The sequence below is a fragment of the Colias eurytheme genome, chromosome 24, assembly GCF_061535395.1.
Source record: "Colias eurytheme isolate Ceu_HAF_F1 chromosome 24, ilColEury1 Martin Lab GWU primary, whole genome shotgun sequence".
Lineage (NCBI taxonomy): Eukaryota > Metazoa > Arthropoda > Insecta > Lepidoptera > Pieridae > Colias > Colias eurytheme.
The window spans coordinates 6,121,441-6,139,284 of NC_143003.1; the positions used below are offsets into that span (position 1 = coordinate 6,121,441).

The window sequence follows — 17,844 nt, forward strand, 5'->3', positions numbered from 1 at the left end:
GCCGGGACGGACCGCTAGTAGTATAATATAATTTGAATAAAATACCGTTTAAATTCAATGAGTTTATTAAATTATTACAAAATGGCACATATTAGTAACAATCAATAAGCATTTTTGTTGATAACAAATGCAAACTGGTACAAACATATAAAAAATAAATATAAAGGGATATTTATTAATACAGAAAAAAAATATTTTTATTAAAATTTCTTGATTATTAATGACACGTGGTTAAAAAAAATCTTGTTACTTAATGAAAATTTTTTTCGCTCAGAAAAAAATGCAATGTCGTTTTGGTCGTTTTTACTTAGATCTAGGCTTCACTAATCTAGACGCTGGCGGGGCGAATTTTGCAAAGCCTTGTTGGTCGAAAACTGGTAAGAGGTCCCTCACACGCGCAGACACTGTACCTCCAGTCACCCTGGAAGCATAGACTCTGTGAAAGAAGAATTTTTTCTATAAGGTGAGGGTGCTGTGTGAAAAGATCTAAATACGTGTAGGTTTACAAAGTACTAAGAAACTATTGACTGTTTTGTGACTACGAAGTGTGATGTGTGAAAAAATCTATCACTAAAGTAAAACGTTAGTTAACACTAAAAGTATCAAAAATATTACATACTAGCTGTGCCCCGCGGTTTATCCGCGTTGCTCTGCTCATATTGTAGTAAGCGTGATTATTATAGCCTTTCTCGATAAATGGGCTATCTAACACCGAAAGAATTTTTCGAATCGGATCAGTAGTTCCTGAGATTAGCACGTTCAAACAACAAACAAACTCTTAAGCTTAGTAATTATATTAAAGTATAGATTGCAAAAGTATACAAAATACAATTGGAAATGTAGTTTCTTGTTAAATCTATGTCATGAATAATTCCACTGTTTGTAAATGTATCTAATTCATTATAGGTGTGTTTAATCAAAGATAGTGTGCTGAAAATAGATACTTAATCTAGTATTCAGGTTTCAAACAAAAGGTTTTCAGATAAACTCTTGTTTCTACTGATATACTATTTGAAGACGATTTTGTACAAATTGATTCTGTTATAGTTTATTTTCTTGCTAATGCATTTAATAAAACACTTTCTACTGATTTTGATTTATCACTTTTTACATTAATATCTATAAACAGTTTTACATAATGTGAGATTTTTTAAATAAATTAATTAATTAATTCAATAGTTAATTCATTATAATTAAATCCAGAATTTTTTATCAAATTTAACTTTATAGCAGTCTTAAAGTATTATCGATAAAACATTTTCAATTTCACTATCATAAAAGAAATTCATTTATTGATTATTTTTATCTAGGTACATATCTTAAAATTCAAAATCAATTGTTGTCTAGGGCGATGCACCTACCTAAAAACATTTGAATAACTTCTGAATTCTAAATTTTTTCATTTATCGTCATTTCCACATCACATTCACAGTATGATTAATTATATTTGCAAGACAAATAGGTATAATGCTTTCGCAAACAGGCAAACGTTGCTAAAATAGCTCTTTTATGTAGATTAAAATAAGAAAATGGAAAGGAAATTGTATGTACTTATTATGTGTAAGCTGCCTGTTATTTTGCGGGTAGATACGCAATACTGAAATTATCTGTGTTCACTATTGCAATAGTATTATATACCAGCTGTGCCGCCCGGTTTCACCCGCGTACGAACCTGCGTGCATGTATTATTCTGATATTTAACCTTTAATGCGGTAAAGTTTCATCCAAATCTGTCTAGTAGTTTTTACGTGAAAGATTAACAAACATCTTACAAACTTTCGTGTCAGTAACATGCTAGCTTTCCGCCCGTTACTTTGCCTAAAATATATTAAATTGTATACTAAAACCTTCCTTTTGAATCACTCTATCTAAAGTTTTAAAGATTTAAGCATACATAGGAACATAGGGGAAAGAGAAAGCGACTATTACTTGTACATGGTTATACTATGTAGTGAGTACATTACCTGCTAGGTTTAATCATTTTAGCTGCCTGGGCTGGAGTTCCCAGCTCCGTCGGGAAGTACGTAGCGCCATAGAAGTCCAGACCATTCTGCAGCAGTATATTAGCCTCCTCTATATTGGCGAGGGTCACACGAATCACGCTAGAGGCTTCCTTCGGCACCATGCTGCTCACCAGCTCGCCATCTATTGTGGTGATGGCACGAGGTGACTTCTCCGACGGTTTTGGGGTGGATGTTCCTGTAATATGTCATGTAAACATTTACATGTAGTGTTGCACACGCTTTTTAGCTTCCCCTGTATGTTTATAAGTAAGTTAAGTAAGTATGTAAGTTTCTATGTTTGTTAGTAAACCGACTCCTTCAGACTGGATTTGACAGACAGACAAACTTTGAACACTTATCAAGGATCGGTGACAATACAACAATTTCAGGAGATTATCCTAGCGTATTTTTTAACTAAGTATATTTATTATTTCTTCAAATTACCACTGATTCGGAAGCTAGTTGCTAATCTATGTGCATAATGAATTTAAGGAAAAATCAACAATTTCAACACTAAACGTTCATTTACATCGAGTTATTCAAATGGGAAAAGTGCAAGTAATTGATGTCAATTCAAAACGCATTTATAAGGATAATTATTCAAAAACCACAAGTCAGTGGTACCTAATAATACCTAATAGTGATACCTAAAGATGAAGATGGTGGAAGGAACTTAAAGAGACAAGAAAAGTACCAGATATTACTAAATTAAAAAATGCAGGTCGCATATTTTTAGTCGATTCATAACCGAACTATTTATATTTACACTGTTTAAAATGAAAAAACAGCTCAATGTAGAAAAAGTAAATATAAAAAGAAACGCATCGGAAACATCGGGAAATATTTTTGAATCAATTAATGAAGCCTAATTTTAAAGAATCATCTAATATTTTAAGAAATGCCTGCTGGCATAAAAAAAAATAATGTAGAGAAAGGTGCTCCTCTCTCTTTTCTCTACATCAATTTTTTAAAACGTGTAATGTAGGTTTATTTTCAAACGTTGTTTTGCCAGGACTAGGACTCTGCCTTATTACTTAGGACTATAAAAAAAGTTAAAGACCTGCCTAATTTTAAATCGATCAAGCCGCGTTCCGATAACAACTGGAAAACTTATGAAGAGAATAGAGAAGTGTTTAATTACTTTAATAGCTTTATTGTGTACACTCTACAGGGTAATTTTCGGAAAATTTGAACGTATTTAAAATTTAGGTACCCACATAGTTTTATTACCTATAGCTGATTACTAACACAATCTATACTAATATTATAAAGAGGAAAAGTTTGTAAGTATGTATGTATGTATGTATGGTTTTCACGCAAAAACTACTGGACCGATTTCAAAAATTCTTTCACCATTAGAAAGCTGCATCTTTACTGAGCAACAAAGGCTATATTGCATTTTCAAAAAAATTAGAGATCCTTACCAAAAATGCAATAATGTAACCCAAGGTGTAAAAAAATCCTCAATAAAACTTCTGTCATCGCGTGCGCTGCGGAATCTATTGAAGATAGAACAAAAAAATGTTCTACGGTATTATAGAATGGATCAATATCTACAAGAAAGTCCGCGATACCATATGTCCATCTTCAGTAGTTATGTTACTACAACAACTTTTTTACGTTTTCAAAGTAAATAGAAGTGCCGACAGTAATCAAACCATGTTATCCATACACATATATTAATCCTTATCCCATTAAATGATGTTTTATTATAGACTGTTTCAATACCAGCAAAATACTTTTTAAATGAAAAGAATTGGATATTCCATTCAAAAGATATAACGAATTTTTAAAAGTGTCAATCTACAGAAAATAGTAGGTATACTGTTCGAGCAGGCCGTAGTGCGGGGGTCACGGAGGAATTCTACCAATATGCGTCTTGACGGAACACAGTGGGGTTTTGGTCGGTACTCGGTAGGAATCCGACATAACCCACGGCTCCTTCCCCGGGGGCCGTGGGTATCTTTGGAAGATTTCCCCACTAAAAAAAAAAGGCCGTAGTGCGGGACGGGGTAAAGGTGATTTTCATGTGATTAAAAATTAAACCTATAGTCCGACCTATAGTAGACTTTTCACTGTAACGATATCGCTATCTATGCGGGTGAAACCGCAGGGCATTGCTAGTATTATATAAACTAGGTAGTACCTATCATATATGCAAATTTCGAAACCTCGGAAATTTGTTTAGATATTAACTTAATTTACATAGTATAGGAAAACGATACAATTACATCAGTCATTCTTCCTTACAAAATAAACAAAATCGCTGCATAAGGAAAGACTGAAAGACTTCAGTTTTCATAGTGTACTAGCGGTCCGCCCCGGCTACGCCCGTGGTACCTACATGTTTAAACTATCTCTCAAGTTGGATCGAACTGCACATGGTGTGCGAATTTTATTATAATCGGTTAAGTGGTTTAGGAGTCCATTGAGGACAAACATTGTGACACGAGATTTATATATATTAAGAACTAGCGGTCCGCCCCGGCTTCGCCCGTGGTAGGTACATTTTTACATTTTTTACACTGTGCGTACATATGGGCGACGTGGAGCACTTACCACCAGGTGACGCGTCTGCTCTGTTGCCTCCTATTGCATAAAAAAAAAAAAAAAAAAAAAAAAAAAATTGTCTCCATAAAAACCATCCTCGTACTTCAAGGATTATTATAAAAAAAGAATTAGGTAACGAAATCAGGCCAGCCGTTCTCGAGTTATGCGCTTAGGTACCAACACATTTTGTGATTCATTTTTATATTATAGAATTATTAAGAATTATATTGTCTTTTAATTTTTCTATTATTTTGTCTGCATTCATTACAAAGATAAGAAATCTGAGCACGGAAATACAAACTCTAATTAACATTTACATTATTGTTAACATCTTTAATAAGATCTTTAATTAAAGTAGATTGGACCTATCTCAATATCGGAAAATCTCGAAGTAATTTTCACAAGTTTCAAAACGCAACAATGTAGTACAAGGAAAATTATACTGAAATATTTTTTTAATTCACTCATGATTGCTTGTAACGTTGACAATAGAAGGTAGTAATTAATAAAATAGCATTAATTGCCTACTTTCTGCATGAACTGATGTCGTAGATTGACTGATCCTTCCGTAACTTACAGCTATTAAAACTCATTATAATTTATAATATCTAATAAAGGTGGTGTAATTATTTAAATGCAGTTCTATATTATGCAAATCTATACATATATAATAAATCTGTAGAAGGGTCAATTCTGTACATTGAAAATATTGAAAAAATAAATAGCAGGGGGTGTTACTGGATCGATACCAAACCCAAATATGTGATTAAAAAAATTTTTGTCTGTCTGTCTGTCTGTCTGTCTGTATGTGAAGGCATCACGTGAAAACTAACGGTTCGATTTCGATGAAACTTGGTATAATTATACCTTATTATCCTGGACATAATATAGGATACTTTTTACCCCGAAAAAATACGTAGAAAAAAAAATCTTAATTTTTCTTAATTTTACCGCGCGGACGGAGTCGTGGGCGGAAGCTAGTGTTAAATTTGTTCTTCATCGTTGTTGATAAAACTACTAGTAGATATAATATACATAACTAGATTTCCGCCCGCGGCTTCGCCCGCGTTTGCAAAGGAAAACCCGCATAGTTCCCGTTGCGTCTTTCCAAACTATACAAGGCCAGCACGCAACGGTGTGAAACTAATCACGTATAGTTTGGAAATAACTTTTTTACAAAGTTCTTCCAATCTATACAACAGCAGTACGCAAATACTCGCGTATACTTTGTAGTGAAGTAAGTAAGAATAGAGCTCCAAAATATACAGCGCCAGTACGCATGCGGACTAATCGTGTATGTTACGGGTAAGCGCGCCGTCTTTCCATTGCTCGCGTTTATATTATTGTATTGCTGTTTTTAAATCTATTATTACAATGCATGTGTATACGTAATGTTGCGTACTAATCGTATATTTTTTGTATCGAGGATGCTTATATCTTCGTTCCTATATGCACTATACTGCACGACTTACAATTGGCATAAGTGCTAAAATGTAAGAATCTAATAAGTCCAGAAGAAGACGGCTGCGAGGCGACGGAGCCCCGCTTCGCGGGGCTCCTATTTTTCTGTAGTTAAAAAAAACACGAACCTAACCTTACCCATAGGTACCCTTATCTGTTACCTATTTATTTTCCTAAGCTTACCTAATAATATTTTTATTCCATATTCTACTGAATCAATAATAATCAAGAAGAATAAAAGTATAGATAGATATATATAGCTGTACAAGTCTTTGATTACCTATATAATATTTTTTATTTCACTCAAGCGTAAGTGGTGTAGTAGGTATATTTAGTTATATTTTGCGTACTGATCGTGTATAGTTTGGAACGAAGAAGCATGCATCCGCGTTACAAAGTATACACGATCAGTACGCAAAATTCGTGTATATTTTGTAATAACAAACTTAAAAACAGCATTACAAAGTATACACGAGCAGTTTCCTATGGTTGCGTTCTGGCTATGTATAGTTTGGAAATACGCGTTCCCGTTCCCGCGGGATTTCCGGGATAAAAACTATCCTATGTGTTAATCCAAGTTACCCTCTATATGTGTGCTAAATTTCATTGTAATCGGTTCAGTAGTTTTTACGTGAAAAAGTAACAAATATCCATACATCCATACATCCTTACAAACTTTCGCCTTTATAATATAAATATAGATATAATGTGTAGTTTCAACTAAAAACTTTATTTGTCTTTTATAAATTATAATACACTAAAAGATCAGAACAACTCATCAGATAGGTTGCCTGATGAGGTAGAAGCATTCACAACGATAGCAGTATTATGAAGCTTTAACCGTCTTTCTAAAATGCGTCTTCACAAAATAAAATCAAAACTGCTCTAGTAATTAAGAACCAAGCATACCTACCCGTATTCCCTTCTCTCGGTGAGCCAGCATAGTGCAAACGTACAACTTCTACCACCGAAGTGTATTTGTACAGAGCGTGACGGACATCCTCCTCCGGGATCTCATCTGGGATGTCGTAGACGTAGATCGTGAATGTCTTTTGCGGCCGGCAAGGTATGGCGATCTGGAAGAAGGGAGTTTATTTTTAATTGGTTTAATTCTTAAAGTTCTGTGCTAGGCAATTTTAGAGTGAGTATACTTAGTAAATACTTACTACATAGAACGTATACATATACATAATTGGAATATGTCGTAAAAAAATTTCAGACTGCAAAATAATATATATGAAATAATATAATATATGAATCGATATCATATTGCAACAGTTAAGTACTTACTTAATCATTCATGCTCGGTAGAGTAAGTTTAAAAAAAATACTAAGTCGCCGAAATTACAATAGGAGCACTATTGCTATGTATACCTCTTTATGTTTTAATAGATGTTAAATTAAGTCAAAACTTTTGCTTTAATTAATAAGATTACAGAATATATTTTCTTAATTTCTACATATGTGATATTAGTTTGGCAATTTCATGTAATAAGAGTGAATTTCACTGAGTAATTTTTTTAAGGTACTCGCATTCGCATACCTTTAGTACCTGCCAGTGTATCAAAAGTAATAGCAATTTACGATGAAGGGCGAAGAGATTCAAACAATATTTTCACAATTTACCAATCAAAGTTTACCTAATGAAGTACATAAGCATGGAAGTAACATTCATACGTAAAGAGATAAATTACCTTTCTATAAAACCTCGATCCGGTAACCTTGTGGAAGCCCTTCTTAAAGACCATCTGGTAGTCATCCACACTGGAGAACTTAAACAATATTCCCGTAGCTGTTTTCGTCAGCGAGAAGCATCCTTTGAACTCCATTTTTTCGCAAATTGTCGATGCCTTTTCCATACTCAGGCCGTGGGATGGAGTGAGAAGAAAAGCGCCCTTTGTGAGAAAGTGTTCTGAGTCGGATATATCTGACTCGCTCTCTCCGCCCTTCATCATTGTGTGGATTTGTTCCTTCCACAAGTATTGGTCTGACATCTGGAGACAATGGTTACTATGTAATTGAATCTTATATATAAAAATGAATCGCAAAATGTGTTGGTAAGCGCATAACTCGAGAACGGCTGAACCGATTTCGATAATTCTTTTTTTATTAAATTTTTTGAAGTACGAGGATGGTTTTTATGTAGAGAAAACGTAAACATGTACCACGGGCGAAGCCGGGGCGGACCGCTAGTATGAAATAATTGTTTTGAACTGATTGTCTTATAGATTCGTAGTTTACATAATTTCAAGACATGGTGTTGTAAAAATGATGGTTTCCGTTAATTGGGAAAATCAATAGATCACGTCCTTTACTAAAAAACTAATCTGTATATTCATTAAAAAAAAAAACATGAAAACAGTGTGACCGATTTTGATTTATTGCTATTGGAAAATACTTCATTGCAAGAGACTTGCTTTTATTAATTTTCTCACCTATGTAAAGTCTAACTCTACATGATTTAGTAAAGTTTGTTGAAGGTATAAAATTAGAAGGTAAAAAACGCGGCAAAATATACAAGTTTAAAGTGGCAGCCACAGATATATTATTTATTCGGCAAAAATTTTATAACATAAATTTTAATTTACTTTCTTCTTATTACAATACCAAGAAAGCATTTTCTTCGAACACCCTTTACCTTATAAAGCATATTTCGTAACCATTCACTAGAAAATACTACGACCTCGACATACCCATTTTTATAGATAATCATTCATAAAATTGTTTCTTCAGAAAGCATCTAATAAGAATACAATAGTGAATGATCGTTACGGTTCATCTGCGCCTGCGCATGTCACTGTACTTAATTAGAGTATTGTCTTCGACAATTTGTTGTATGGATCGATTATTTTTTGAAGTTTTAATGACCATATTGTTATATTTTTTTATTACAAGCTGGTTAATACCATAGTATAAAGAGACAAATCTGCCTTCCATCAATAAGTCAATTAACTTATATCTTATTATTCATATCTGTATGCATCCATTATTTTTAAGATAATATTCCAGACTGTTCTATTAACTGAAAATCTTCTATTAAACAATGAGAGAAAATTATTTAATATCAGTGAAAAAGATACAAGAATCGATATCATATTGCAACAGTTAAGTACTTACTTAATCATTGTAAAATTTCTATAAAATGGAAGTAAAATAAAAATAAATAAAAAAATATTTTTCTTTCCATTCACAAGAAATTTCGAACTGAAACAAAGCCTGGGAAAATAGATTAAAATTATACTTTATCAAATAATTAGAATAGCTTGTAGGCGGACAAGATAAATGGCACTAATCACTATTTGATATAAATTGGATACAGATGTCGAATTAAATTTCCAAATATAGAGTCATGAATTGTCACTGTAATTGGCTAATTTAACAATTAAACAAGGCCACAACGAAGAAGTAGTAATTCTTAACTCCTTTTAGGTTTTATTGGCAATTATTTTGATAGTACCAAATGCTCGATTTTTGTTTGGTATTGTGAGAACTGAAGTTAATAGGTATTAAGACGATGTTAGAGGTAAGAGGGTGTATGTTCAATACTGATTCGACACTATTTGAGAACAAATTATAATGAACAAAGTTTCTTTTACCTAAAATATTTATACAAAATCAACTTCCATAAATCCATAAAATATATGTTGGATTATGGCTCGTACCCTCATAGGAGGCCCCGTGTCCCAGCAGTGGGAACGTATATGGGCTGATGATGATGATGATGACATTATTATGTTTAAGTTACAACAGTAAAAGCATCAAGGATAATATTGTTCATTCGATTTATTTAGTGAATTAATCATTAAAATATTTCTATGATTTTTTCATTTATTGTAGAAATATCTAAATAACAATTTTAAGCAAGATACGAATAATAGCTTCCAAATTCCAAACTAACAAGCAAAAGATACAAATAAAAGGCTAGTCTTTCTTCTTATCTAATCACAGAGCTTTTGTTAAAAAAGCTTTATTTAACGAATCGCAAAAGAAAAAAAATCTATCATTTGTTACTACGATCAATCAGTTAATTACTAAAGGAGTCAGAATCTTGTATTTAGTTTGTATAGAAAAACTTGGAAAAATTGGAAAAATATCATGTTAAAGTAGCATTTGAATGCTATAAAACTGACTATAAGACTCTTTTCAAATTCAAAATTCAAATTATATTTAGTTGCAATAATGTAGTTAGTTAGTTACAAATTATAAATGTTTTAATTACAATATTTTGTGGCTAATACATTCTACCCATCGATTGGGATTTGGGTGTGCAAATATTAAAATAGAAAGTTAATTATTATTGAAATGTACACACAATTCAATTTTCACAATTACACGATTCAAACAACAATTTCTTATTGTTAATGCACTTACCGAACCGCGCTTCTCCGAATTTTTGACCTTCTCGTCTTCCTGCCTATGTTCGGTGTCCGACGCACCTTCTGCTAAGGACATGGTCTTCGGACTGAGAGGAACAAGCGCCAGCGACTGCTTTTGCTCCAGTGACCGCGATCAACCGTGGCACCGCGCCTTAAAGCTCGGAGCCATGGAGTCGCTATTATTTTATCGTGGGTGGAATATATGGGTTTAATTTACTTGTATTTTAGTTTTAGGAAGTGCTAAATATGGTAAGGTTTTTTCATGAGTTCTGAAATCACGTGTTGCTAAATTTAGTGTGATAATATTGTATCAATGGTTAATTGATATTTTACAGATTATTGGTAACTACATATATTTTTATCAATTTCAATTTATATAAAGATAGAATACAAAAATTTCTTGTATTTGAATATCAATATACTGATTATAATACAACAGATATCGATTCCTTTTCGGTATGAAGATGGCCATATCTATTTAGATAATTCTGCATTAACGACTTGAATTTAACATATCTGACATCTTTATTATTGGGCAAATTAAATACTATTTTTATACCTTTCTATTAATTATATAATGACTTAACCGTGATTTAAATTGAGTACAACAAATGAGATTAAAGACAAAATATATATAATAAATAAAGAAGCAAAGGTAATAATAAGGGCGACTCTATACATTTTCAACAAATTTTTATTACAGGAAATCTCTAAGAATCATCCATTATCTAACGGGATCATTTATCTAGGAATCGACATGCTCTAACATTCTAATGTTAAATTAATTTTTTGCACGCCTCATAAGCGAAGCGTTGAGGTGGGTACTACTGTCGCTTCGCGCAAAACATCTGATTTTTCAAACTTAAAATGTCTTTATGTATCATACATTGCACTTGTAAGATAATACATACACACACATATTAAGAAAAAACACTATTTTTAACGTTCATGATATTTTTGATGTCATTTTTGTTATTTAAACTAGTTAAAAAACAGTTTAAAAAAGTTCTGTCTTGGACGTCCGTGTGTCTGTATGTGCGGATCCTTTTTCTTGTTAACACGATAGCGACCGAAATACTTTACTAATCGAGTCTTTTTTTTTCTCTTACGCTTGAGTATGCTCAGGAATAGAACCCTTTCATTTTTCAGGGTCTGATTCGATGTGGTTTAATTGTTATTAAATAAACAAAAAAAAACTCGGATGTTTTTTTTTTTTTTTGAAGTGAATTTTTATATTTTTATTGAAATTGATTCCAGAAGATTACTGGGAACTTTAAAAATTCATTTTGTTACTTTTATTAGTAGGTACGATCCTTATAAGTATTTTAGTGTATTCAACCAACTTAAAAAAGTGTGACTATTTTACAACAATTTGAATATGAATTGTATTATTGTATACAATATCGAAGCTTTTTAAGAAATGTATAAAATACTTTTTTAAGAATTATTATCATACATAATATTATGTTACCGGCAATATATTAAAACCGGCATTGTATGCAATTCTTAGTAAATGTATGTTATTCCGAGAAACAGTCGGAATGAAATAAATTAAATTCGTCACATTACCTACTTATATCTTTAAATCTGAACTTTTCCTAAGTAGCAAACACATTTGCAAATGTGGGTGGTTTTTGGGGTAGCTATTAACCAATATGAGGTCAAAACTAAAATCCAAGATGGCGCCGACGAAAATTTGACATCTTTTCGTCATGGGTGTCATTTTCATGGTTTTTGGGGTAGCTATTAACGAATATGAGGTCAAAACTATAATCCAAGATGGCGCTGATGAAAATTTGACTTTTTTTCGTGATGGGTGTCATTTTCATGGTTTTTGGGGTAGCTATTAACGAATATGAGGTCAAAACTAAAATCCAAGATGGCGCCGACAAAAAATTTACATCTTTTCGTCATGGGTGTCATTTTCATGGTTTTTGGGGTAGCTATTAAACAATATGAGGTCAAAATTAAAATTCAAGATGGCGCCGACGAAAATTTTACACATTTTCGTCATGGGTGTCATTTTCATGGTTATTGGGGTAGCTATTAACCAATATGAGGTCAAAACTAAAATCCAAGATGGCGCCGACGAAAATTTTACATATTTTCGTCATGGGTGTCATTTTCATGGTTATTTTGTTCTCTTACGCTTGAGTATGCTCAGGAATAGAACCCTTTCATTTTTCAGGGTCTGATTCGATGTGGTTTAATTGTTATTAAATAAACAAAAATAATAATTAATAAATAATTATTAAAAAAAAATTATGAGGCGTGCACTTTTGGATTTTCCAAACTATTTTTGATATACGTTACTTTAATGTAGAACTGTAGAAATATAACCATATTATCCAATTGCAGTTTTCGTGATTAAAATGCGCGATTACTGACTACGAAAATCTTTATAACGAAACAGGTCTAAATTCAATATTTTTAAATCTATTTGCAAAATAACATCTATCAAGTCCTTTTTACCCGGAACCTTTGCAAAATATTAATAAATATTTTATATAAAATAAGTCGAAATTTGTGTTTTATTACGTCGTATGTATAATAGGTACTTTCTTACGCAAAATACATGCTTTACATTATGTAATTTATATTTATCTGAGATAAAATTGACTTGAAGAAGGAAGTAAACAAAAGAAAAACTGATAAAGCAAAAATACGTAAAAAATGGTTGCGTATAGGTACCGTGTTAGATTTTAAACTTTACAGTACATATTTATTTATGTGTAAAACTACTCACTAGTTACAACTTTTAGGTAATGTAATATTATATCCCACTAGAGCGAGAGTTGGTCTAAAGCTTATCAAATTATACTGAAAAAACCTTCCTATAGAGAACTCTTATCTATTACAAAAACCCCATCAAAATCTGTTTCGTAATTTTAAAGATCTAAGCGTGCAGAAGAAAGCGACGTTGTTTTATTCTATATGTAGTGATTTCTCCATCATTTTCATTGATGGTCTGCAGCTATACAGACACACAGACAGAGGAAAGCGAATAAATTGTTTTATGCTATGTAGAGATTTCTGCATCATTTTCATCGATGGTCTGCTTCTATTGGTTATAGAATATCTAATATTGGCTATATCATATTATGATATTATACTACTAGCTTTTCGCCCTTGGTTTCGCTAGCGTAATAAAAGGATCATTCGAATAATATATTTTACCGGTGCAGTATCTGCTTGTACACTCTCTAAAGACGTAGGTACCTACGTACCTAACTATTAAATTAGAAAGAACACTATTATCATCAATATAAAACAATAACCTGCATAAATATCTACTGTATCTTACACGATAAATATATGCAGTCTATTTCTACGATAATTCAATATCTTAAGATTTTAGATAAACGTCAATATTATCTTCACGTAGGTACCTACTTTTATTTTGTTTGAGAGTCCACTCAAATGTAATCATTTATCATTTATATTATTACCATAACTTTAGTCAATCTCAGTAGGTAGTGTGAGCGTTGAAATGCCTAATAAAAAATCGAGATCGCCATTTTTAAAACAAGTAAGTACTTACATAGAAATCTAGGATTTTATATTTATTGTTTTATTTTTAGACAAATATTGATATTTTTGAAATAAATAGTTAAAGAAAGAACTTGAATTTACCATCATTTTATTCTATTCAATTCTATTAAGTTTAGAATACATATATAAACTGAGGTTATATATGTGAATTAAGTACTAAAACCTTTTAATATTAAATCTAAATTGTGTATATTTCAGTGCTTTGTAACAACAGCAGTGTGTTTCAACATCATAGGACAGGGAGCGTCATTCGGCTACCCCGCTGTACTGCTTCCCGCGCTAAAATCAGAAGAATCTCCCATACCATTAAGTGAACTAAAGGAATCATGGGTTGGTAGGTTTGATTTTATTTATATATATATATATCTATTTTTAGTAAAAAGTAAACTTCATTTGGGGTAAATTCATTCGAAAGAGAAGAAAACTCATCCGAAATTCGTCGAAGTCATCCTCACTATCAAAAATACACAAATTCTTATCGTAGGTACTCTCACTCAATATCTTAAATACCTAACGGCACACTATCTAGGTACCCTATGTAAACATTTTTTTTATATTTATATTTACACCTCTTTACCATATCATGCTTATCTGCTTTCATTAATTATTGTATTAAAAATAAACATAGACTTGAGGATATAAAACTCAAAAATAATAAGCGACTTTGAACTTAGCAGTCAAAGTCTCTACATAACTAACAATTTTCTTTGATTCAATCGAGATATTTATTTTTTCGCAAAGATTTAATACGAATATTTTCAATGATATTACTTATATTTACATAATATTTTAATATTTTGAACTAAAAATCGCATTTCATCAGATTGTTACATGCGTAAAAGATAAGATCTTATTTGTTGTGTATTGTGCTATTACGTGATTTTGACGTAGTCTTCATACAAGTACAGTATTATTATTATAAGTGCGTTTATATCTAACTAGCAATACAAGAAATTAATCTTATAAATACATAACTAAATAGCCTCTAACAGATTGTTAAATAGGTTGACAGAACAAAAGATGTAGATTTCTAGTTGTAAAAGAATTATTTAAATCGATTCATTATTTTTGGAGCATTGTCCACGCAATTTTTTTTTTTTGTGTGGTGTCTCTCAATGTTAGCCAGAAGGGCTTCTACATTTTAACGCGGACGCGGGGGTGAACTGAAGGTTCACCCTGGTAGCGACATGCACAAGGGCGTCCCCCCTTGACGGGGATCTCGAACCTCGGCTTGGGCTGTCGCTTGAGTGGAGGAGGCCAGAAGGGCCCTAATCGGACGGGAACGCCCACGCAAGCATAAAATATTTTCCTTTCAAAATGTTAGGGTTTAGATTACTACAAAATTATAGTCATCAATTTAAGACGGCTTTAACTTCAAAGTTTCAACTGAATAATTATATCAAAAATCTAGAATCTGCTTAAGTAGCTATTAAATCTACAAATAGGGATGAAAATAAAACACTCAAATAATTTTTCAACGTTTATTACAAAAAAAAATCCACCGAAACAATTTACAATTTGGTTTCAAAAAGGTTTGAAATGATCTTTTCATTTTTCAGCTGGCATGCTACCGTTGTCTATGCTCCTAGGGTTCATTGTGACCCCACCACTTATGGACAAGCTGGGACGAAGGGCCACACACATCATATTGACTGTCCCCTCGCTGGTTGGCTGGTTTCTTATCATCATGGCGACGAGTGTTGCTGTAAGATTAAATAAATATATATCAAGTGAATTATTAAACTCAATGAGGTAACAAAAAGAGATAGACAGATTCTACACTAAAACGGCAATGGCCGTTTATGTCCTGCTCTTTCATCCTCATTAATGAAACAGCTCTTACATCTCGCTCGCTCATTTGCACTAGTCGGGCAATTGACATAGCGTGCACGAATCTGTTAAAAAATCTTGGGTAATTAGTTTTGTCGTACCATAGTTAAATTATAATCGTAACTAAAAGTAGTTTTAATTTCAGGAAATAATAATAGCCAGATTCTTACAAGGAGTGTCAGTGGGGATTCTAACAATTCTCCGATCCGCGCTCATTGGAGAGTACACCAGCCCAAAGAATCGAGGTGCATTTCTCACAACAGTGTCCTTCTCACAAGCCTTTGGAATTTTCTTCGTTCACCTTGTTGGCTCGGTATTGAGCTGGCAGCAAACAGCTCTCGTATGCGTACTCCTTCAATACATTAGCCTGATATTGATCATGTATACCCCCGAGTCACCCAGCTGGCTGCTAACTCAAGGTCGCTTTGATGAATGCCGTGATGTCTTCCACTGGCTCAGAGGAGACGGAGAAGACGATGAACTCAACGCTATGATCAGAGCCAGAATTTCATTCGATAAATTTCGAACGGGGGCAGTACAAACCAAAAACAAATTCAAGAGTCTATCTGAAACGATACGAAAGAAGGAATTCTATAAACCCACTATTTTAATGTTCCATGCTAATGTGATCCAGCAATTCTCTGGTGGGACCACGATGGCCGCGTTTGCTACTGTTATAATTAGCAATTTGATGGGCCCGAAAGCGGATGTCGCTTTTTGGATGTTATTTTTGGATACGCAAAGAATAATTTGCAACCTTATCGCCGTATATGTGATAAACAATGTTAAAAGACGGACTATGATGTTCAGTACATTCGGTTTGTGCATTGCGAGTCATATCGCGATCGCTGTGTATGTTTTGTGTAGATTGAAAGGATGGAGCTACGACGCAATTTGGTTACCAGCTCTCTTGGTTAATTTGCAGTACTTTAGTGTAGCGACTGGCACAGTTCCCCTACCAAGTATAATAGCTGGGGAAATATTTCCTTTAGAATACAGAAGCGTATGTGGAACAATAAGTTTGACGTTTGGTGGGATCTTTACATTCCTTGTGCTGAAAACTTTCCCTGGATTAATGGACACAGTGGGTTTACACGGCACTTATTTCTTGTATGCTATAATCATGAGTCTGAACCTTATAGTGATATGGGTGCTACTGCCTGAGACAAAGGGAAAAACGTTACAGGAAATTGAAGACGAATTACGTGGAAAACCTTTGAAACTTGAGGAGATTGAAGCAAGACTGTCACTCCAAAGCAATCCAGTAGAAATTTACAAACGAAGAGTGTCGGAGCGAAGGTGTAGCAGTACTCTTACAATATAAGTTGAAGTTTTTATATAAATAACAAAAAATTGACGTCATGAAACATCAATTCCTTGATTATTAAGCATGAATTTGCTAAATACTGTGAGGGATTTGTGAAAGATAAAGTAAGAAAAGGAAGAAATTAAATCAATAAGAAGGAACCTAATAGATTTGTATGTAATTTAAAATAGAGATAACGAGTGGGCAAATTTTTAAATTTGTAACTGCGAAAACCCCAACAATGTTCATATAAAACATGAATTCAATCTTCATTTATATGGAACTAGTTTCCGCCCGCGTGGTATTTTTTCGCAATAAAAGGTAGCCATGTTCTTTCTCAGGGTCTAAAGATTTTCTGTGCCAAATTTCATCAAAATCGGTTTGAGAGGTTTAAGCGGGAAAGCGTAACAGACAGACAGACAGAGTTACCTACTTTCGCATTTATAATATTATTAGATTGAATGCGGAATTAGTCATAGCAATAGGTGCTACTATCAAAGGTTTTTGAAGAAAATGATGTGAACGAGTATTGAGTATAGCAGTCACGGGAGGTCAACAGGCTAGGCGTGCGTTGTGCGGTGCGTTCGAACCCCGCCTCATGATCTTATATATTTATTGGTAATAGGGAAGCGCTTGACCACAATCTTGCCTGATGTTATGTTTACGCCTGAGATGTGGTCTAAGATGGAACGCGCTTCCCTAGAAGGTACCTGTTCACTCTACGCTTGAAGACCCCCATTATCTATTTATTATCTATTATTCGATC

At 33.1% G+C, this 17,844-nt stretch overlaps 2 protein-coding genes across 3 annotated transcripts; one reads left to right on the plus strand and one right to left on the minus strand.

Annotated features, from left to right (window-relative positions):
* Nucleotides 1-126: 126 nt before the first annotated feature.
* On the minus strand, nucleotides 127-10,523 carry LOC149898003 (uncharacterized). The gene is made up of 5 exons (XM_090115795.1): nucleotides 10,386-10,523; nucleotides 7,709-8,008; nucleotides 6,928-7,090; nucleotides 1,965-2,199; nucleotides 127-421 (listed from the first exon to the last, which is right to left on the minus strand). The coding sequence occupies exons 1-5, from the start codon at nucleotides 10,464-10,466 to the stop codon at nucleotides 304-306; spliced, it is 897 nt and encodes a 298-aa protein (XP_089971921.1). The 5' UTR covers nucleotides 10,467-10,523; the 3' UTR covers nucleotides 127-303.
* Nucleotides 10,524-13,827: 3,304 nt separating this feature from the next.
* On the plus strand, nucleotides 13,828-17,501 carry LOC149898004 (facilitated trehalose transporter Tret1-like). Of its 2 annotated transcripts, XM_090115766.1 has the most exons (4): nucleotides 13,828-13,919; nucleotides 14,141-14,276; nucleotides 15,502-15,647; nucleotides 15,918-17,501. In XM_090115766.1, the coding sequence occupies exons 1-4, from the start codon at nucleotides 13,881-13,883 to the stop codon at nucleotides 17,094-17,096; spliced, it is 1,500 nt and encodes a 499-aa protein (XP_089971892.1). In that variant the 5' UTR covers nucleotides 13,828-13,880; the 3' UTR covers nucleotides 17,097-17,501. The 2 variants fall into 2 exon arrangements, with proteins under 2 accessions (XP_089971892.1, XP_089971893.1); XM_090115767.1 differs by lacking the exon at nucleotides 13,828-13,919 and having other exon boundaries at nucleotides 14,183-14,272.
* Nucleotides 17,502-17,844: the final 343 nt, after the last annotated feature.

Bases quoted from the DNA above. Each gene is read 5' to 3' on its own strand.
- LOC149898003 (XM_090115795.1), bottom strand. From the start codon at position 10,466: ATGTCCTTAGCAGAAGGTGCGTCGGACACCGAACATAGGCAGGAAGAC. The intron at 7,091-7,708 runs GTAATTTATCTC...CCCTTCTTCCAG, and splicing joins GATCGAGGTTTTATAGAAAG to ATCGCCATACCTTGCCGGCC. The intron at 2,200-6,927 runs GTAGGTATGCTT...GACATATTACAG, and splicing joins ACCGAGAGAAGGGAATACGG to GAACATCCACCCCAAAACCG.
- LOC149898004 (XM_090115766.1), top strand. From the start codon at position 13,881: ATGCCTAATAAAAAATCGAGATCGCCATTTTTAAAACAA. The intron at 13,920-14,140 runs GTAAGTACTTAC...TGTATATTTCAG, and splicing joins GATCGCCATTTTTAAAACAA to TGCTTTGTAACAACAGCAGT. The intron at 14,277-15,501 runs GTAGGTTTGATT...TTCATTTTTCAG, and splicing joins ACTAAAGGAATCATGGGTTG to CTGGCATGCTACCGTTGTCT.